Raw genomic sequence first — 20,417 nt, 5'->3', positions numbered from 1 at the left:
CGGGAAACCTCTTGGTCTGGAGGAGCTGCAGCATTTATTTCTGCACAAACGTCCACTGTACATTCACTAGATATTCTCAGAGCTAAACAAACTCTTCTGCAGTGTGGAGTGAGCGCTCGTTCACGTTTAGAGGTGGAGCGAGACAGCGAGAATGCGTCCGCTGTGTCAGTGAAGGCTAGCAGGCAGCGGAGGAGAGGCTCTGGCAACACGCGAGCGCACATGTGTCCTGACCCGGTACATTTATACACTTAAAGTTACAAACAGTCCCTTTAATTAAAGAAAAAAGAAAAGAAAAAAACGTCTCTCGGACGGGAGCCGGCTCTTTAAACCGGCTCGTTCGTGACCCACACATCTCTAGCTGGCTAGCATTTGCTAGCAACGATTCCTGCCTATGCAGCTACAAATAACTTTGCTAGTTAGCTCCACTGTTGTGCTCCATGTATGAAGAACTGGTGACCCCTGACTTTAACACATAGCCGGCTCCAGATGGACGTCAGTGAGTGTGTGTTGTCGGCGGGTAGAGCCGTGCTGGACCTGGTGGAGCGGGAGTGGCAGCCTCTGTCTCCGGGTGAGCTGGAGCAGCGGCTGGATCAGGCGGTGGAGGAGATCCTGGAGGCTGAGCTGATAGCTAAACTCAACACTCAGCCTCCTCCTCCTACTATATACGTTCAGCTACTGCAGAGTCAAGCTAATGTGCAGCCACAAGTTTTACAGACGACAACGTCCAGCAGCATCCAGCCGGAGGAAGAGGAGCCACATCCCGGAGAACCGATGGAGACTGTTGACGGTGCTGCAGTGAAGGTATCAGTCTGTCCGTGATGATCTGACCTACTAACTGAGACTGTCACTGGAACTAAAGCAGGGGTCTGCAACCTGCGGCTCTTCAGCTCCGCTCCAGTGGCTCCCTGTGGATGTTTTAAAAAAGATTAGTGGAAATTAATAACTGTTTTTTTGTTTACATTTTCAGTTTTATTTATCATTGTTGTAGGTCTATGGTACGAAAGAGTATTAGGGCCACATTGAGGAAAATAAAATGAATCTGAGATTTCGAGAATAAGGTAGTAATATTATGAGAATAAAGTCATAATATTATAAAGTAGTAATTTTACTTGTTATTTTTTTCTCGTAAAGTTATGACTTTATTCTCGTAATATCACAATTTTTTTCTCGTAAGGTAAGACTTTATTCTTGTAATATTACGACTTTTTTTCTCGTAAAATTCCAACTTCATTCTCGTAAACTTCTGACTTTTTTATTGTAATATTACGACTTTTATCACGTAAAGTTAAACTTTATTCTCGTAGTATTACGACTTTTATTCTCATAAAATTCAGAATTTATTCTCGTAAACTTCTGACTTTTTTATTGTAATATTTCGACTTTTTTTTCACGTAAACTTATGACTTTATTCTCGTAATATTACGACTTTTATTCTCATAAAATTCAGAATTTATTCTCGTAAACTTCTGACTTTTTTATTGTAATATTACAACTTTTTTTCTCGTAAAAATTCTGAATTTATTCTTGTAAACTTCTGACTTATTTCTCGTAATATTATGACTTTTTTCTTGTAAAGTTATGACTTTATTCTCGTAATATTACGACTTTTTTTTCCACGGAAAGTTATGACTTTATTCTTGTAATATTACGACTTTTTTCTCGAAATCTCAGATGTTTTTTCCCCTCAATGTGGTCCTAATACTCCGTAGTACATTTGCTCTTTGGCCCTCACTGCATTCGATTTATATACTATATACTTAGACTATAAACTGTGTTACCTTCATCACAATGCTCAAATGTTTTGTGGCTCCAGACAGATTTTTTTATATATATTTGCCTAAAATGGCTCTTTTGATAGTAAAGGTTGCTGACCCCTGTGAGTAAATTTACAAACCTGTCAAAGTTGGTAATATAAAGTCACTTATTCGCAGTGCACTTGAACACGTCGTTGTAGGATATTCTCAAATGTTGAATGGTTTGTGATTACATATGATCAATTTCACCTGAAATACCTGTTGAATTTACTGACTGACTTTTTGTTCCCATCAGTACATCACAGACCTGCTTCAAAGCACCAAATCCAGGGCTCGAATGGCCGGACGGGCTCGCTTGTCCCTGTCCCACACTGTCCTGCTGTCCCTCACTCTGCTGTCTGAGCGCGTCAGCTACCGCTCGGTATCCCGCCGATTCCACCTGGAGAAAGGAAATATTCACAGGATCTTCTTTTCTTTCTGCGAGCGCGTCAACACGCTGGAGGAGAGGCTAATCAGGTGGCCAGTCGGTGGGTTAACTTTAGTGTTTGTGGGACATCAGTACAATGTTGTCAATGATTCAAGTGTAAAAAAAAAGCTGTTTGAAAATGATAATGGTGGGGCATTTCCTCTCTATTCTCCAGGCAAGGAGGCTGAAGAAGCCCTATTCCCACTTTGCAGTCCAGAGAAGGAGCAGGAGGAGCAGCAAGGTGTCCCTCGGGTCCTGGGAGTGTTGGGACATATCCGCATCCCAATCCGCCTGCCAATAGGGAAACATGATGTGGAGAGCACTGTGCCTGAGGTGAAGAGGATGAAGAAGGAGGCCCATCCCGACTCCTGGCTAAACCTGCAGCTCATATGCGACCGTAAAGGCAGCTTCCTACACTGCAGCATCACTAAAGGATCAGACGTGGACAGAGGCGGCGCTCTGAGAGACAAAATCAAACAGCATCCTGAAATGATGCCCTCTGGCTGCTGCCTCGTGGCCAGAGCCGGCTACCTGCTTACTGCTCAGATTTTAACTCCATACTCAGGAAGTCACGGACCAAGGGAGGAGCTCTTCAACAAGATGCTGGAGGAGCATTTTCACATCCTGGATCAGGCTGTCGCCAGCCTGAGAGCCAGGTTTCAAAGGCTCAGGTATCTGGATATCGGAAACTATGATCGAGCCAGAGCTGTTGTGCTGACCGCCTGTGTGTTGCACAATGTGTACTTGGACATGGGACAAGTGGTTCAAGGAGACGTCGAGAAGGAGGAAGCCATAACCCGAGAGGGAGAGGGGGAGGTAGATGACGAAGGTGTACACAGACGTGACGCCATCTCAGATTTGTTGTTTAAAAACTTTGATTCTGAAAACACATAGGGATGTAACGATGCATCAATCTGATCGATATATCGATTCAATGATCAACAAACTAATATCATCAATGCAAAGTGACAACATCGATACATCATCATCTTTCAGACACGCCTTTATTTTGAAATTCCCATGGCAGGTCTGTGCCACCATTTCCGTCCAAGCACACCTCCCTCCTACAGAGCCCAGTATTAAAATGATCAACTTATGTTTTAGTTGCTTTTTGTGAGTTGATATGAATGTAAAATGATTGTGTTAAATGGACATATGATATCATCTCATATCGATCGCAGGCCACTAAATTGGATTAAATCAAAATCGTATCGTGGCAGACTTTGTGATATCAGCAATTATTACTCGGCTTTATGAATACACAATTCTGATTGGCCAATCACGGCGTTCTACGGTCTGTTATTTCTTTATAGCAGACCGTTGCTATGTATAACAGACCGTTGCTATGGGCACAGTTCTGATGTCGGACTCTGGCAGACCGTTTTTGTGTCAAATTATTGATTTCTTAAGTAAGTAGCCGTGTAATAAGCAGGATAATGTACAGCTAGCGGGTCATTGTTGTGAAATAAACCCAGATAGGGCGATGCTATACATTATCCCTTACATATTCCATCGTTGTCCGAAAAATCAATATAACGTATCGTGATGAAACTTGTGATTTACACCCCTAATGATGTGATGATGTCTGGTGGGAAACTCGTGTTCATAGATGTAAATGAACAGTTCTTTAATATAAAGGTTTATTTTAACAGAATCTCTACTGTCTGGATCTGTCTGCACAGATAACATAATGACTATCAGGAAACAGGGATATGTTTGCTGTTAAAGCATTTACATTGTGGCAATTAACAGTTTTCCTCCTTAAATTCTGGTAATGCATAATTAATACTGTGGTTTACCATAATGGAGATGACAAATGATGATACTGGAGGAAGAGTTTACGTTTTTGCAGAACAGTTTCACCCCGTTTACAAATAGATAATAAAAATGTAATCATACCAAATAGACTCTAGGACTGTAGATTTATGTAAATGACAGTGTATTTCTAGTGTTCCTCTTCATCAGATTGGAAGTACATAACTGCCAATAAAACCTTTGTGTCTTTAATATAACATATTAAAGCATATGGGTAAGGAACGTAAATAATATCCACTGAAAAGAGTTGTAATTTATGATTAGTGAGATCATTTCCAGGCTCGTGGAAACTATGGGATGCTGAAAGGAACATATGACAAATTGTGAGAAAATAAGTAAGTGAAAGGGCAATGAATAGTTATTTTTTTCTGTATTCAGTTTGATCACTCAAAATATTTTGAAAGTGATGACCAGAAGTATGACCATTTCCAGGTTAAACTAATCTCCAGACCAATAAAAACTGTCTGTTAATACCGTTATAAGCAGTACTGATGTTACGTTATCTGTAATAATCACACTAATTATGAGTTGTACATAGATATTAATATTGATTATACTGATATTAAAACCGTTAGCCACAAAAACGTAATGTTGCAGTTTCTCACTGTGACCACTGGAGAGGAGTGAAGTCTCATTACTCTAAATACACTCAAGTTAACCGTCCAAACAGCTAGTCTTCAGCGTCGAGACAGACACAATTACGGTTGCAACTAACGATTATTTTCATCGACGATTAATCTGTTGATTTTTTTTCTCGATTAATCGATGAGTTTTTTGGTTCAGAAAATGGTGAAAAATGTTGATCAGTGTTTCCCAAAGCTCAAGATGACGTCCTCAAATGTCTTGTTTTGTCCACAACTCAAAGATATTCAGTTTACTATCATAGAGAAATAAAAAGAAACCAGAAAATATTCACATTTTAAGAAGCTGGAAGCTTTGTTTTCTTAAAAAATTACTTAAACAATTAATCAATTATCAAAACAGTTGGCGACTAATTTAATAGTTCTACACACAGTCTGGACACAATACCATAATAACAATATAGCCAGTAAAAGTTTCACAATAAAACAGTCAAAAGAGATAGTGTTCCTAATATTCTGTCCACCGCCTGGGTGTGGACAGAGTAGTATTTATTGCAGGACTGTTTATTGGAATACATGGGGAAGTTATTCATACTGTCTGATAACAGAGTGTATATTAGTAATACATTAACGGTACAAGCGTGTCTATGAATACTGTTATTGATACCTCTTAGGAATCAGCATACATATTTTCACTTAAGTGTGTTTTAGTCTAACTGTGACTTCCCTTGAACAATGATCACAATCATGTCGTGATCATTTCTGTTTCAGTTTGTCACATGTTCTACTCTTGCATAGTGGTGGTAGGATATCTGTGTATAATCTTTGTGAGTAATATTTTAGTTTTTTTTACTCTCCAACATTTGCTATCCATAATTCACTCTTCTCTTTTGGTAAAAAAAAACAAAAAAAACGTGATGTTTACATCCATCAACAGAAACTTTGAGGAGGCATCTCATCAGTTTGCAGTACAAACTAAAGCTGCCTAGGGTGTGATATGTGAGTCTGTGTCCCATACGTCCCATTTTCTGTGTCAAGTTCAGCCCTACACAGTTCAGACTGGCCAAACTATTCTTAAAAATGTAACAGTAAAAAAATGTGCAAACATGACCAATCTAAAAACATTCATAACAAACCGTTTTCCTTGTGCAGTATCATAAAAGTGTTCAGTCTAATGTCCATCCTTTGCCATCTCTGTGCTGTTCTTCTGAGCCAGGCTGGAGATGGCCTGGGCCAGGTTGTTAATAGCCTCTATCTTCCTCTCCTCCAGGGCTTTCTGCTGGGCCCACATGTTCATCTTCCTCTCCTGCAGCTCCATGTACAGCTGTAGGACGTCCTGCGGAGGCCGGGCAGCGCAGGCAGCAGCTGTCGCGGGAGGTGTCGGGAGGATCGGGGTGAACCTCTTGCTGGCTATGGCCTTGCCCACTCTCGTCCCGCTGAGCTTGGCCCTCTGCTGGGCTTCCATCTCCTCCCGGCTCTTACCCAGGACCTCGTGCATGGCCTTGAAGAACTCCCAGTGGACGCTGGCCGCCCCCAGCCTCTTGGCCCTCTCGGCGTTCTTCCTGTACGTGGCAAGCATGTTTCTCCACTTGAGGTCACACTCGTACGCCTTCACGGTGACATCGGTGACCTCTGACTCCCTCAGTTTGGCGTTCACTTTCTCCGCCACCATCTCCCACAGTTTCTTCTTCTTGCATACTGGCTGATCAAAAGCCTGGTCCATTTCTAGTCTGGTGTTGACAAGGTGCCATGTCGCCTGCAGTGTCCATATAAACTCTAGAAAGGAAAACAAATGGTTGCTAATTTTTTTTTTTTAAGTTTATTAAATATATTTGACACAGTTCAAGTTCAAGACCTTTATTTGTCCCTGAGGGGAAATTGGTTTTGCCGCAGTATCAAACAACAACATCTCATCACAATAAGACAATATACACATACTGTACATTCCCACATACTAAAACACTGAAAAAAGGTTAAACCTTGAAGTACCAAAAATTAAAAGAGTTACAATATTAAGATAATGACAAGAACAGAAGAACAGGCATGGGTGGATGTGCTGATACTACCTATACTTTAGAGAGTTGAGCAGTGAAATGGCCGAGGGTATGGAAGAGAAGTTCAGACAGACATTTCTGCTGAGTTGTCGATGATTTTGCTGCTGATTCTTATCACCCTTGTTAATGAGTTTTTCTGTTTGAGGTTAAGGGATGCATACCAGCAAATAAAAGCAAAAATGTAAACTGACTCAATAAAAGATTTATAAAACAGTGTCATCGGGGATTTCTCAACCTGGAACTTGGCTAACTTCCTCAAACAAAAGAGAAGCTGCTGGCTTTTCTTACACAGCATGTCTGTGTTCCTCTCAGAGGTCAATTTATTGTCAATTATGATACCCAAATACTTGTAAAATTCAACAATCTCAACATCTTATCCATTTATTGTAGTGTTTGCAGGAGTTTTGCAGTTGTCTGATTGATACACCTATTTGAGGTAATAAGTTACCAGACCACATATCTGACATGATATGAGTCAGGGTTTATGAGTGTAATCAGTGAGACAGCGCACTCATCAGGCCCTCCTCGCTTCATGCGCTGACTGGATGAAACCTGCTTAACTTCAGGAGCTACTAACCTGCTCTGCTTTTATCCACGCTGGACACGACCGTTTCCTTTCCTTCCACTTCAGTACTTTGTATCACAATTGTCTCGATTACCTCCATGATGTTAAAACATTACTCAAAGTGTGATTTTTTATTAGCTTTCGTGGAATTTAACAACATCTCAGAGGCACCGATGCGTCTTCTCGCATCGAGTAAAACGATGACTATAACAACGTCACTTAGCAGTTTGGGACTTGTAGTCCGTTTTAGTTGAAACCAACCGGCTTTTGAGTTGTCTGTTGTACCAGATAAACTACAATCCCTTAACGCCTGCGAATTATTCACTATAAGCCTCTCTTTTATTACTGCCATGGGAAATGTAGTTTTTAAAGGGAGGAAATGCACTAGGGGAGGTGAAAGGCAAGATAATTTAGAACTACAAATCCCACCTCTTCACTCCCTGCTCACTCCCTCAACCGCCCCTGTTTTGATGTTTGGCTAAAGATGGCAGTTAGCGGCTAACACAGGCGATTGCATTTTGTTTCACAAAAACGTTTCGACTTCAGTTACTTGTATCACAATTGTCTCGATTACCTCCATGATGTTAAAACATTACTCAAAGTAAATTTTTTTATTAGTTGTGTGTGTAGCTTTCTATTTAACAACATCTCAGTAAAACGATGACTATAACAACGTCACTTAGCAGCTTGGGACTTGTAGTCCGTTTTAGTTAATACAAACGGGCTTTTGAGTTCTCTGGTGTACTAGCTGAACTACAATCCCTTAACGGTGCGATTTATTCAATATAAGCCTCTTTTTATCACTGCTACGGGAAATGTAGTTTTTAAAGGGAAGAAAGCATTTATGGAGGTGAACGGCATCGAATCTTAGAACTACAAATCCCAGCGTATATGTAACCGGCCCACCTCTTCACTCCCTGCTCCCTCCCTCGACCGCCCCTGTTTTGTTGTTTGGCTAAAGATGGCGTTAGCGGCTAACACAGGCGATTGCATTTTGTTTCACAAAAATTTTCGGCACAGTGGTAACAAAACATTGATCAATTAGATTCTTTAATCCGCCATTTGATGTGTAAAAATATGTTATAGTGAGACAACACACGTCTATCACGTAGAATAACGCTGGTTCGGCCTTACTCACGATGTAGGCCTGTTTTTAGGGAGTGGACCGAAGCTGTTGGAACTCCATCTCCCAGCAGCCACTGCGGCGTCAGGTGGTACAACTTTATCTTTTTCATGGTATCTGTAGTTTTCTGACTACACCATAATGTTATTTTTTGTGGAAACTTTGAAGAAGTCGTTAAGAGCACATATTTAACTTTTGAGTAAACAAGCTAACAATTTAAGTGAAAGGACATGTTATTTAATTACTCAGTAATTCACTGGAAGCATCCAGTGATGCTCCATAGTGGGTATAATATCTGTCTCAACTGAGAGGAGGAAACTGAAGATAATTGCCAGGCAAGAGGGACAATGGCTGCATCACCTGTGCAAGGTGACTGGAAACAATCTCGTGCACCCTCCAGAGAAGGGCACCCATCATCACCAGAGTCCTCTTTGACCTGGTGCTTGGCTCACCTCTCCAAACCTGGATCAGGGGCTGCTGAACATCAGGGGCATGGCAAGGCTGACTCAGGTGGAGGCAGAGGAGATGGGGACAAGAGGTCCAGAGCATCTCAGTGGCGAGCCCTGGTTGCCATCCGGACGCAGCACATCAAGGGGGACAAGGCTGGCATTGCCAGATTCAGAACTCAAGGTGGTCTCCGGCCCCTGCTGGACCTGCTCAAACACCCAGAGTGCTCCAGGAAAACCCTGGACCTGGCTCTGAGCATCCTGGGAAACTGCTGCACTGAGCTGCAGACCCGCATAGAGGTGAGATAGAAGGAATAGAGAAAGGTATTATTGAGCTCTATTCATTAAAACTGCTCACATTTTAAATGTCTTCCACTACAGGTCCGTAAGCTGGATGGAATAAACATTGTGGGTAAGTGGTCATTTATATTCTTATGAGGGATTTAATCTTTGAATGATGACTTTTTTAAACTTTTGCAGTAATTTTTTTATGACATGTAATGGTGAAAACAATTCTTGACTGTTTCAGTGGAGATCCTGAAGGAAAATATGGCCCTGGAGACCGTCCAGAACCGAGCAGCCCGGGCTTTGGGAAACTTGGCCATGGATCCAGAGAGCTCTGCTCTCATCCACTCTGCTGGTGAGTCTGAAATGTCAGCAAGTCTCACTAAAATTATACTTTTGCAGTAGCAGCAGAATAGTAGTAATTGTTCTAATGTTGATCACCTTTTTGTTTGAAAGAATAATCACGTATGGACTAATGGACGGGTTTATTAATATTTGTGGTACGATATTTACGCTTTTACACTCAAAGATATACCAGCATGAACAGATCACACTGTGTTACAGATTCTCTTTCAATTGGTTAATTGCTCATAGAGCTGCAACGATTAATCGATTAGTTGTCAACTATTAAATTAATCACCAATTATTTAGATAATATGTTAATTTTCTAAGAACAAAAGTTTGGTATATATTTTCTGGTTTCTCTACTTCTCTATGACAGTTAACTGAATATCTTTGAGTTGTGGACAAAAGAAGACATTTGAGGATGTCATGTTGGGATCATTTTGATCATTGAATTGATATATTGATCCAGATCGATGTATCGTTTCAGCTCTAATCATTACCTTTCATTATCGGTGGATAGACTGAATATATGTATAGAAACATGTCAACAGGTCCAAATATGTTGATTTAGATTTAAGTCCAGACTTGTGCCTAAAATAGGAAATATATATTCACATTTAAAAATGTTTGCAGAAACTGTTAATGTGATCTGTGAAATGTTTTTGTCGAGATGTATTATTTGTCCTCAGATTAAAAACTATCCTCTTTTTTACGTTTTTTGCAGGTGGTGTTCCTCTTCTCCTCTTGTGTGTGTCTCTGTCTTCTGGCCCGTCCTCCCCCACTGCTGCTCCACCCAAAGAGCCCTGTCCTAAACTGGAATGCGCCCAGTCGGCTGCTCGGGCTCTCCTCTACCTCTCCGACACGCCCTCTAACCGCATGTCGCTGCTCACCCAGGGGACCTTATCTTCTCTCGCCCCTCTCCTCGCTCCAGAGTATCCCCAGGCGCTGAGGCGGGCGGCGCTCAGGACCCTCCACGAACTGACCCGGGGCTGTGGCGTTGAATGTGCCAGGGAGGTGTCCCGCTCTGGAGTCCTCGCTCAGCTTGGTGTCATGGCGTCGGGGGAGTCCGGTAAACCGTTTGAGGAGCTGGCGCTGAAAACGCTGGCCAACATGTGCTCCCAAGGCTGCCTGCGCCCTCTCGTGGGGTCACTGGGGGTCATTCAGAAGTTCACTGAGGAGGTCAAGAGGGACCCACTGAAGTCTGGAGTCTTCCTCAAGGCGCTGTGCTTGTGCTGCAAGGAGGCGGTGAACCGGGCCAAGGTGAAGGAGAGTGGTGGATTGGAGGTCTTAATTGGCTTTCTGGCTGCCCATCAGAGTCACCCCCTCTCCCGTCTAGCCATTCTGGCCTGTGTGGACTTTGTTTTCGATGAGTCTGCTATGGAGCAGCTGCAGGAGTTAGGGCTTGTCCCTCTGCTGGTTGCACGACTGGTTGAGCTCACCAGAGGCGAGGAGCAGTCTGCTGAGAAGATGGATGTGAGCATCTCCTCCAGCATGTCTCCCTCTGAGCTCCTGCCCCCCTCATGTTTTGACTCCTTCGACTTTCCTCCTCCTCCTGAGGGATGCAAGAAGGAGGAAGCTGGAAAGGAGCAAGGTCTTTGTTCATCAAGCTTTTTAAGTCTCAGGTATGGAAAACGAAAAGCACAGGTTTATCTATTTTTCCCTGTGAATTATTTTATTATTCTTTTTTTATTTTTAAACATATATTTATTGATTTTATGCTACTAAATTGACTGATCAACTCTAAGAGGGATGGCATTGACTTTACAAGATCTGATAAAAACACAATGGTATCATCTGCTATTATTTTATTATTCTACTAATTTCCATTGTTTGTCTCCATGCTCTCTCTTCAGGTCCTGGTTGGTGTCTGAGGGATTGATCTCTTCAGAGGGGGACCTGCTGGATTCCTCTGGTGTTGAAGGGGAATGGGGGAGCCTTCAGATCCCACCGTCGTCATCCCCTCACACCTCCTCTCCAAACCCTGATTCCCTTTCCTCTCTTAAACACTCTTCTCCATCAAACCCGACTGCCTCCTCCACTGCTAAAAAAGCTGCTCAGCCTTCCCCCGTGTCCTCTTCAGCCCAGCCCCAACAGTCATCCTCAAGTAAAATCACTGATCCGCCTCCCTCTAGTCCTCAACCATCCAGTGCGCTAACACCCCAAACCCAGCCCAGTTCCTCCACTATCTCCTCTCCCACTAAAACACCAGTCTCTCCATCAAAGTTCTCATCCCCTCACAGGAGGAGGCAGCGCACTCACTCAGCAGCTTGTTTGACTAAAGTCACTCTTGATACCCCTCCCTCTGTGCCCCGCACGGCGGCCTACCAACACCCCTACCACCCTGAACCCTGGACACCCGAGTCGCCCATCCTTCTACTGCTGTCGCGCTTCTCCCACTCCACCGACCCAAGTGCTGCTCTCATCAGCTCAGGCGTCATGTCCGGCTTGCTCTACTACCTCACCCAGCACCAGGACCCCAGCAGCAGGTGCTTCCGTATGCTCTGCCGGCTGAGCTGCAACCCAAACTGTCTGCAGGCGCTGGTCCGAACCGGCTCGGTCGCGCTGATTCGTCACCATCTCTGCCAGAGAGGGGGAGGATTTGAGGGAGAGGAGAGGCAGACGGACCGAGTGAAATACAAAGTTAAACAACTTGGTAAGATAAAGATCTTTTATCTGCAACACAGTAACTTTAGAACAGCTAAGAGGTATTATTTTGCCCCTTGTTGCTGTTTTAAAATAGTGATGATAGCACAACCTACAATCGCTCATTCGCCTTGTAAAAGGTGTAGATAATTCACATTTTATTTATCTTGTATTATTAGTAGATTATTGTTTAAATCATTAATTATTTTGACTAGGGAGCCACCTATCAAACTTTCTAGGTCCAGATACCTCAGCTTAACAACTGGTATCTGGCCATAAACAACTGCAGGTCTGATATTAGTGCTCTCTATTTCCCAAATTTAAAACTTGTTTATCTGACTGTGTGGAAGATTGGAATATATTTTATGTGAGAGCAGGGATCCTCAATGCTCTTAATGAAGTCAGTATCTGGGCTGATACAGATGTGGCGTATCGGATCGGTGCGTTCCTACATCTGACATGAATAATACTCAAAAACCAGCTTTTCTATAATGAAACACAATATTGGATATTTTTTTATTTCACACAACAGAAGTTAATAATTGTGCGCTGACTGTCTCTGCAGGTTTTACTCTTCTTAATAACCTGCGCGTCCAGTGTGAGTCTGGATTCGGCTCTGGGGTCGTTGCCCATGTGATGCTGTCAGGCTCTGAGTCCGACAAGATGAACTGTGCGCTGTCTCTGCCGTTAATCAGCAGGTGAGTGGTAGATCTATATGGATATGAGCTCAGTAGTCACAAGAATCTGTACATATTAATCCAAGCATGGATTTTCATCTGAAAAATTTGCACGAAAATGTCTTGAAAACTGTTTTTGTGGGTTCTTATGAACGGACCTCAATTTCAGCTGATTTCCCCTGTGGAAACATATGTTTGACCAAAGAAATCCTTTTTTCCAACTGATGTCATAAAAAAATGTGCAGTCATTCTGCATAATAATTAGCCATGTGCTTCTGTTTGTGGCATGGATTCTCCATGCCACAAACAGAAGCACATGGCTATGGCTTTTTCGGTCAAATGGGAAATTTTTTGGACTGTTGGTGTTTCGGAATAATAATGGGCTGTCCCTTTCTCAACAACCAATAATGTATGACAAACGGCGAGACAACTACCTAAACAACCAAGTAAAGGACAATATATGGCTTGAGGTCGCCCAGCAGCTGGGATACGATGACGATGTAGCTGATATGCACTTGATAACGTTGTTGGTCATGGAACAGGGCTAGCCACAACAGCTAGCGTTAGCATCAAATTTTGGGTCCGATTAGTTTATGTGTAGTGTAGTTTATTTCTAGCTTCTTAGACATTATCTGTCTTGATAGGTTTTCGTTGTGTGGAGTGGACACGGCACTATTTAGGAGGAAACGTATTAGGGCTCATTGACGAAATTGGAGCACAGCAACGTGGGTAATTCGCACCAGTCCCGGTGTGTACAGTTGTCAAAGCGGAAAATTCAAATGCAGATTTTCTGCATTCCTGCACCTCATTTTCGCATTGCACTGGTGAGAAACAGCTTTAAATGACCGCATATGAACATTACAAACCTTCTTTTTCTCCAACAGCAACAAGTCCCTGTTGAAGAAACTTCTTCTGGACAGCGGTGGGCTGCTCTTGGCTCTGCAGCCACTTGGTTGCGATGACGATGATGTGGATGAAGACCACCCCGCTGAATGCGGGAAGTTGCTTTCTGATTGGTTTAATTCGCCGCTCTCAGGCCTGACTTCTCAGCTCCACTCGCTGTTCTCCTCCCTCCTGATTGGATGCCTGTCTACCCTGACTGGTGGCATTAAAATGGAGCTTGACAAAAAAGTTACAAAACAGACAGTCAGTAAAATTGATAAAGTTTCACCCCCTCCATCAAAACGGCCTCGCCTGGCTGACACCTGTCCCTATGGAGCCTCGAACTTTGACCTCCTCTTGCAGCTGGACGACGAGACTCAGGTCCGAGCCAACAGGGAGGCCGTGGCCGGGGTGGAGGGGACAGACGAGGTCGGCTCTGAATACTTCTGGGGTCTGTTGAGAGGTGGATTTGGAGAAGCTCAGGGTAATGTGGAAGAAGCCATCCGCATCAAAGATGTCAGCACAGGTATGCTGCTACCAGTGCTGCATTACCTGCATGGATGTCGCCTCAGCAAGGACACAGAAACGACCAGGGAAAGTGATGAAGTAGAGGGGAGAGGACAGTGTCAGATCTTGGATAAATTGGTCCTTGATGGACTGGGGATCTATCAAAAAGAGACAGAGGATCACTCAACAGAAGACTTCGCTTTCCAGAAAACAGCTTTAGGCGAGATGATGATCGGAGCGTGCAGGTTTTTGGTGACTGAGCTGCAGAGAGAGTTGGAGGATCTCTGTGTGTCTTTTCTCCTGTCCTGCTCCACCAAGGCTACCAGTCGAGCTGCGTCAGCTCCCAAAGTGGACAAGGCTGCATCTAAAATGGTCCTAGAATGCATCGAGTCTGCCGAGGAGAACCTGGCTAACCGAACATCTGAGTTAGAGTTGACTGGTGTTGAGGTGCAAACTGAAAACCTACCAGGACAGACGAAGAAAACAAACCAGACAGACAGTAAAACCTCTTGCGCTGGGGCAGTTCAAAAGGCGAGCAGAGGACTCAATACAACTTCAGACCATAAGACAATCAAAAGTTCCACTCCAGTGTCCAAATCAAGCTGTGCGTCATTGGTGGACAAATCACTTGATCCAGAAGAGTTGAGGTTAAGACCAAAGAACTTGAAAAGCTCGGCACAGCGTCTGAAATCAGCAGCTCAGGACTCGCTTTCTTCCTCAGCTGCCAGTGCACGAGGTGGACCCCTAGCTGCCCTCCTCCCCCAGGTCTACTGGTTCTCCCAGCGGTACAGCTACCCAGCACTGGGGCGGGCCTGCCTGTCTCTGCTGCTGGGCTGTCAGGACTGTCCTCGGCCCTTCTCATTCTCCTCCCTCGCTGGTGATTGCCTTCGCAGACTTGCCAGAGAGGCCGACTGTACAGACACTCTGAAAGAGGATCTACTAAGTCTGGCCACAGCAGCTCTGAGCTGAGCAAGGAGGGAAATATTGAGTTGGTGGCATGAACTCAGAGGGCACAGATTACGACTGTGTGGCTTGTTGTAAGCTTCTAGAAAAGTTGCCATTGTATTAATTTTATCTGGAAAGTACAAGTGCAGGTTACAACAACGGCACGGTTACCTGAACAACCTGCTGTATGAATTTCTTGAGCGCTTACAGAACTGACTGTTGATTTATTTTCATAAACTGGAAGCATAAATTTCAATTTAGTTTTTATGTACCTGATATAAACTGTAGCCCGTCCCAGCATGACACATGTATTATAATTTACTAACGACATTTGTATTGTGATTTATTTTTTTCCCTTTTATTTTTTTGGAGAAAAGTCTAAGAAAATGTCCGCAGTGCATTTGATAAATGTCATTTAGCTGGAAGTACTGGAATTATCAGGGTTGGTCTAGAAGCCAGTTGTTTATTTTGTACATAGAGATAATATGGATTAGTAGATATACAGTGTATAGATTCAAACTGTCCCATATAAATTTATGCCACTGAATATATTGTTGGAACATCACTTTGCTTTCTGTTTCTTGTTGTTGGAGTGTGATTATACAGTATGACCACAGTAATCTGAACGAGTGGATTTAGGGAATATCGGTCAGTTATATCATTTAAATTACACCACAGAGAGTCAAACAGCTATTGGTTGAACTGCCATCAAATTTGGTAGAAATTCATCTCCGTCTCCAGAGGATGGATCTTGATGACTTTTCATTTAGTGCCACCTACAAATCAAACAATCGACTCGTCCAAAACTTGGCATGCTAATCATGAAAAATCTATAATATCACCAACCTTATTTTAATCTTTTAAAGCCTGTATGTGCAGGATTTGAACATGGTGTTTATACATAAAATGAAATAGTGGTGCATTCTGCTGTAACTCTTGAAATAGTAGAACATGGTCTAGATAATGAGATGTAAAAACACATTTTGATAGAGGTCTTGCGGGTTGATTAAATTGAGCACTACTCTGAATTAAACAAAAACACATGGCACTCATTTTAATACAGCACGAAGTGGTTTTATTTCATCATGCTGCTTGGCCCCTCGGTCAGTATAATTAAGCCAAGTACACTGCAGACTGGAGTTTTAAATAAGCAGCAAAACACAGCTGAGAAATGTGACTGATCCTCTCAGTGATGGGATTCCTCGTAGCCATCGGGCAGAGCGTTGGTGTGAGCGTTGTGGATCAGAGAGTGGTTTCCATCGCCCCAGGGGAATCTCTGCAAGGAGACACAGAAACGTAAGAAGTAAACCAGTGATATTCCGTGGTGTTATATAAATCCCAGTGCAGGCAGTTTGAGACTCACCTTGGTGCGGATACGCAGGTGAGGATATGGCACAAATTCTGGCTGCTCATGCGAGGTCGCCTGCATCTTCATGTACGCGTTGACCATGCAGACGGCAACACCAGGAATGGCCAAAACAAAGCTCAGTATCTTCCAGGTCCTCGCTGTGGAAAACACAACCAGTGAAAGTACATGACTGAAGTACACTAAATAAGGTAAAAAAATGACATTATAGCAGCTGTCCTCTCTAGTATACAGAGTCCATGTCAATATAAAATATATTTCCTTATCATTTGCCAAGAGGTCTGTGTGAGTGGCTGCCTGCCAGCTCTGCAGACATTTCAGTTAATGATCAACAAAAGGCTTCAACTGTACACAACTCTTAGGTGTGGTTGCATGCAGATGCTCTGAATCTGGAGGCGTTGATGCATTTCTGTTTTGTTTGTTGTTGTTAGAGAGACAGTAAATACACACTTACCTCCTCCTTCATGGCTTGAATGTGACGCAGCAGCAATCACCCGTCGAGCAGCCAAAGCAACTGGAGGCACAGACATCTGCAGAGGTGGAGAAAGATTGAGAAAGCTCTGCAGTACATTTTTAATGTTATTAACCCACGTTTATTCTTCTATTTAAGGAGCCTTTATGAGCTTTACACTGAGCCAAAACACACAACAGAACAATGTTGCAATAATGACAATAACTAGAGAGCCATTTAAAATCATATATTTCTCATATATACAGTAATTTGCAGAATTAGTAAGTCATATAGCCCTCTACAAAACAAACAAACAACAAGCAGTTGAGGCTGGGCCTGCTCCTGTTGCTGTGTATTAAGAGGTGGTGGTAAGCCTACTGTAATCAAAATACAAGAAAATCAAGTAAAAACTTACTGTTCTTCAGGCAGGCAGTGTTCAATATGTTTTATTATCCTCTTGTTTTTCTGTCGAAGTCGTATTTTATACTCCTTCCTGCTTGTTTGTCCTTCAGTCTGTCCTGAACTGAACTCACTGTGTCAGACTCCTCCCCATTACAATCTGTCCATGCGCCAAGAAACTAAAGTTTATATTTGGGCAACTGCAAAGGCTAGCTGATATGTGAGGAAGAGGAAGAGGAGGAGGAGGAGGAGGAGGGTGTTAGGGGAGGAGGTGTGTGTTGTTGGTGCTGCAGAGGAGATTCAGTCTGCATTACAAAGACTGGAATAAGAACAGAGGACTAAATAATCCTCATTAAATGAGAAGTCTTATCAGGACATAAACAGTGTGTTTGCTTCACTTTTAGTTTCAGTTCGAGAGCCGTATGAAAGCCCCTGTGGCTCAGTGGTGGGCTACAGGTGCAGAATGTTTATCCAGTTTATTTACATTTATTAACTTATTAATCACCTAGTATTATAAGTCCTTTTTGGTCAGTCTTGTCTCGAGATTAGATGAACACTGATATCCTGAAGTCTCATATCTCACCTCTGATGAAAGTCCTGTAGGATTTACACCTCCTGTGCAATAAAAGTTATTATTCTAAATATAGTGTACAGGCCTCTGGCTGTCATATGTAACAATATCTGACAGTTTTCACACACATAATAACGTAATATACCAAGTTGTTATCTTGTTAAAGTTAACAATTTCTTTTGGTATATTTTGTTTTAACAGGAAAGTTTATTGTCACTCTTCACAAAGGAATAAAATATTTCATAACATTATAATATATGTAAGTATATTGAGAAAAATAATGAAAAGTTCAGTAGAAAATCTTATTTATTTTCTTAAAGTGGCTGTGCTGAGCCATAATGAATGTGAATTACTGTATGTGCACATTTGTAGACCTAGATCTAAAGTAAAACAGTATATAAACACATTGTTTCAGGTCCATGAGCTTTCATTTGGCAGTTCAGTGTGAAAAGGAAAAGCTTGCATGTGTACAAGATATTAAATCATACAATACTATATATATAATATATAATACACTATAGTTGCAGTCTTTTAATTACTTCACACTTGGTTTGGTCCACTCAACCTTTGTGTTTGTTTGGTAATCAGAAGTGTGACCTTTATGTGAAAGAAGAACACGTAGAAGAGACTGTATGTATCGTTCTAATAATAATTTGTTTACATTAAGATAGACTGTCCACCAGATGGAGCAGTGTTGCTATGAGCACACTGTCCTTAGACGCTCCTTCAGACTCCTTTGGTTGTTGTTGTCGGTGTTATACAGGTTCACCTCTGCGGTGGGCTTCCCTCCTCTCGGTTAGAGTTCTCCAGTCTGGACTGAGGTGACTCTGTATGACCTTTAACATAAAAGTTGTGTCATACATGTGGATTTTAGCTGATTTACCAGAACAGAGTCTGTATGATGAGCAGAGAGCAAAGTCAATTTTACAACAAAAGGTCAAACAAAATGAAATGAGATATAAAAAGTAGGTTTTTATTATCACCGTTGGTGGAATGTGAGTGCATTTACTCAATTATACTGTATAATGCTATTTTCTACTTCTACTCCACTACATTGGCAGAGAACATTGTACTTTTTACTCCACTACATTAATCTGACAGTTACTTTTTACATTAAAAATATGCTTATATAATATGATACAGTACTGTACTACTAATATACCCAGTAGTATATAAAGTATCTCCACATTGTTATTGACGAACTACAATATGAAAATGCCCTTACATGGTGATAAAAACAATAATATAATATACTATAATAATATAACACTGTGAAGGGATACTTGTACTTACGTGTCATGGAGTATTTTTAGATTATGGTATTTCTACTTTACTTAACTAAAAGATCTGAGTACTTCTTTAATATCTTCAGACAAAGACTCTGTTTCAAGTTTGAATTCATTATTTCTCCGTTGAGTGTTAATTCTTGATATTAGTGAAGCCTCTATGGTCTCTGTCTGGGCGGCTTCAGGCTGCAGTGCAAACAGCAGCTGGAGCCAGCAGTGATGTCAGCCAGTCATGCAAGCAGCCAGTCTGAACGTCTCGCACTCGTGTTATTGTGGGCATAGTTTAAACACCATCTCAGCTTCAAGACTCCACGCACAGACGTGTACTGGCAGGTATAGACACACGCAGGTCTGCAGGTGTGTAGCTGGACTCCAGTCACTCCAACCTGCACACATGTTATTAAGATTATATATGCATAGTCTATAAGGTGGAACTGAAGGGTCCCATATTATAAAAAGTGTGATTTTTATTAAAGTATTGAAAAGCTCAATCCGCTCAATTACACACAGCTCGTATTCAGAAACTGTGCCTTTAAATGAGCCGTCAGGATTTCTGCATTTGTGATGTCACAAATAAACAATATTTAGACTGTTTCACAGTTTTAAACATAAACACTCTTAATGTGTCCGTTTACTTCCTGTTACAGTGAATCTGTGCCTACAAATGGGGTCGTGTTTATCGTGTTCACAAGAAGAGTGCATGTGAACGCCCCCCTCTTGTCGTATTCACGACCTTGTAATTGGAAAGTTTCTGAAAGCTCAGAGTTCACGAGTTGTGACGTGTTTTTTGACGTTGTCAGAAATGTTGGAGGCCGTAGAAGTTAATTTATCGGTACATAATAAGTGGATATATTGTAATTTTAGTCGTATATTGTTTGTCTTCGTAATTTTATAATAGGTCTGAGGAAAATGTTGATATTCCCAACAGCCTCATCCTTTTCCTCTGTCATTATGCCTTTGCATTTCCTGAATTATGTTACCCACTTGCTAGCTTGTGGCTTCTAGATGGCGACAGTAATGTTAATATTGTCGTTGCTTAATTACGTGTTCTCACGACTTAACCACTTGAACGCCAAGCATATTGTGTACACGACTTCCCGTGTTGCTCACAAGCTCATGAGTTTCATTTGAAGGCGGCATATACGAATGAAATCAGCTAACAGGAAGTAAACATGGACCCAAGCTGTCGCCTAGCAACGCAATTCCGTTGCAATTTCAGACAGAGGGTTTTTGCACTTAAGACATTAAGAAGAAAC

General features: G+C 42.2%; 4 protein-coding genes across 4 annotated transcripts; 2 read left to right on the top strand and 2 right to left on the bottom strand.

Annotated features, from left to right (window-relative positions):
* Positions 1–235: 235 nt before the first annotated feature.
* Positions 236–3,314, top strand: LOC119502568. The gene is made up of 3 exons (XM_037793632.1): positions 236–801; positions 2,050–2,281; positions 2,396–3,314. Exons 1-3 carry the CDS (start codon positions 487–489, stop codon positions 3,112–3,114), a joined length of 1,266 nt encoding a protein of 421 aa, XP_037649560.1. The 5' UTR covers positions 236–486; the 3' UTR covers positions 3,115–3,314.
* A 1,802-nt stretch (positions 3,315–5,116) lies between these two features.
* Positions 5,117–7,801, bottom strand: si:dkey-66i24.7. The gene is made up of 2 exons (XM_037791800.1): positions 7,248–7,801; positions 5,117–6,392 (listed from the first exon to the last, which is right to left on the bottom strand). The coding sequence occupies exons 1-2, from the start codon at positions 7,333–7,335 to the stop codon at positions 5,788–5,790; spliced, it is 693 nt and encodes a 230-aa protein (XP_037647728.1). The 5' UTR covers positions 7,336–7,801; the 3' UTR covers positions 5,117–5,787.
* A 64-nt stretch (positions 7,802–7,865) lies between these two features.
* On the top strand, positions 7,866–15,653 carry armc5 (armadillo repeat containing 5). The gene is made up of 7 exons (XM_037791799.1): positions 7,866–9,104; positions 9,186–9,216; positions 9,334–9,444; positions 10,159–11,056; positions 11,288–12,087; positions 12,643–12,775; positions 13,639–15,653. Exons 1-7 carry the CDS (start codon positions 8,706–8,708, stop codon positions 15,110–15,112), a joined length of 3,846 nt encoding a protein of 1,281 aa, XP_037647727.1. The 5' UTR covers positions 7,866–8,705; the 3' UTR covers positions 15,113–15,653.
* Positions 15,654–16,136: 483 nt separating this feature from the next.
* Positions 16,137–17,483, bottom strand: LOC119501442 (cytochrome c oxidase subunit 6A, mitochondrial). Its single transcript, XM_037791802.1, has 4 exons — positions 17,321–17,483; positions 16,909–16,984; positions 16,452–16,594; positions 16,137–16,364 (listed from the first exon to the last, which is right to left on the bottom strand). Exons 2-4 carry the CDS (start codon positions 16,982–16,984, stop codon positions 16,275–16,277), a joined length of 309 nt encoding a protein of 102 aa, XP_037647730.1. The 5' UTR covers positions 17,321–17,483; the 3' UTR covers positions 16,137–16,274.
* Positions 17,484–20,417: the final 2,934 nt, after the last annotated feature.

The sequence above is a fragment of the Sebastes umbrosus genome, chromosome 14 (assembly GCF_015220745.1).
Source record: "Sebastes umbrosus isolate fSebUmb1 chromosome 14, fSebUmb1.pri, whole genome shotgun sequence".
NCBI classification, from domain to species: domain Eukaryota; kingdom Metazoa; phylum Chordata; class Actinopteri; order Perciformes; family Sebastidae; genus Sebastes; species Sebastes umbrosus.
Note: the sequence above shows the minus strand (reverse complement) of the source record. Positions and strands in the feature narration are given on the sequence as shown.

Coding starts and splice junctions, on each gene's coding strand:
- LOC119502568 (XM_037793632.1), top strand. CDS start 487: ATGGACGTCAGTGAGTGTGTGTTGTCGGCGGGTAGAGCCGTGCTGGAC. Junction 802..2,049: donor TTGACGGTGCTGCAGTGAAG/GTATCAGTCTGT, acceptor TGTTCCCATCAG/TACATCACAGACCTGCTTCA. Junction 2,282..2,395: donor GCTAATCAGGTGGCCAGTCG/GTGGGTTAACTT, acceptor TCTATTCTCCAG/GCAAGGAGGCTGAAGAAGCC.
- LOC119501442 (XM_037791802.1), bottom strand. CDS start 16,984: ATGTCTGTGCCTCCAGTTGCTTTGGCTGCTCGACGGGTGATTGCTGCT. Junction 16,595..16,908: donor TTCAAGCCATGAAGGAGGAG/GTAAGTGTGTAT, acceptor TGTTTTCCACAG/CGAGGACCTGGAAGATACTG. Junction 16,365..16,451: donor ACCTGCGTATCCGCACCAAG/GTGAGTCTCAAA, acceptor GTCTCCTTGCAG/AGATTCCCCTGGGGCGATGG.
- armc5 (XM_037791799.1), top strand. CDS start 8,706: ATGGCTGCATCACCTGTGCAAGGTGACTGGAAACAATCTCGTGCACCC. Junction 11,057..11,287: donor TCAAGCTTTTTAAGTCTCAG/GTATGGAAAACG, acceptor CTCTCTCTTCAG/GTCCTGGTTGGTGTCTGAGG. Junction 12,776..13,638: donor TCTCTGCCGTTAATCAGCAG/GTGAGTGGTAGA, acceptor TTTCTCCAACAG/CAACAAGTCCCTGTTGAAGA.
- si:dkey-66i24.7 (XM_037791800.1), bottom strand. CDS start 7,335: ATGGAGGTAATCGAGACAATTGTGATACAAAGTACTGAAGTGGAAGGA. Junction 6,393..7,247: donor CGTGGATAAAAGCAGAGCAG/GTTAGTAGCTCC, acceptor TTTCCTTTCTAG/AGTTTATATGGACACTGCAG.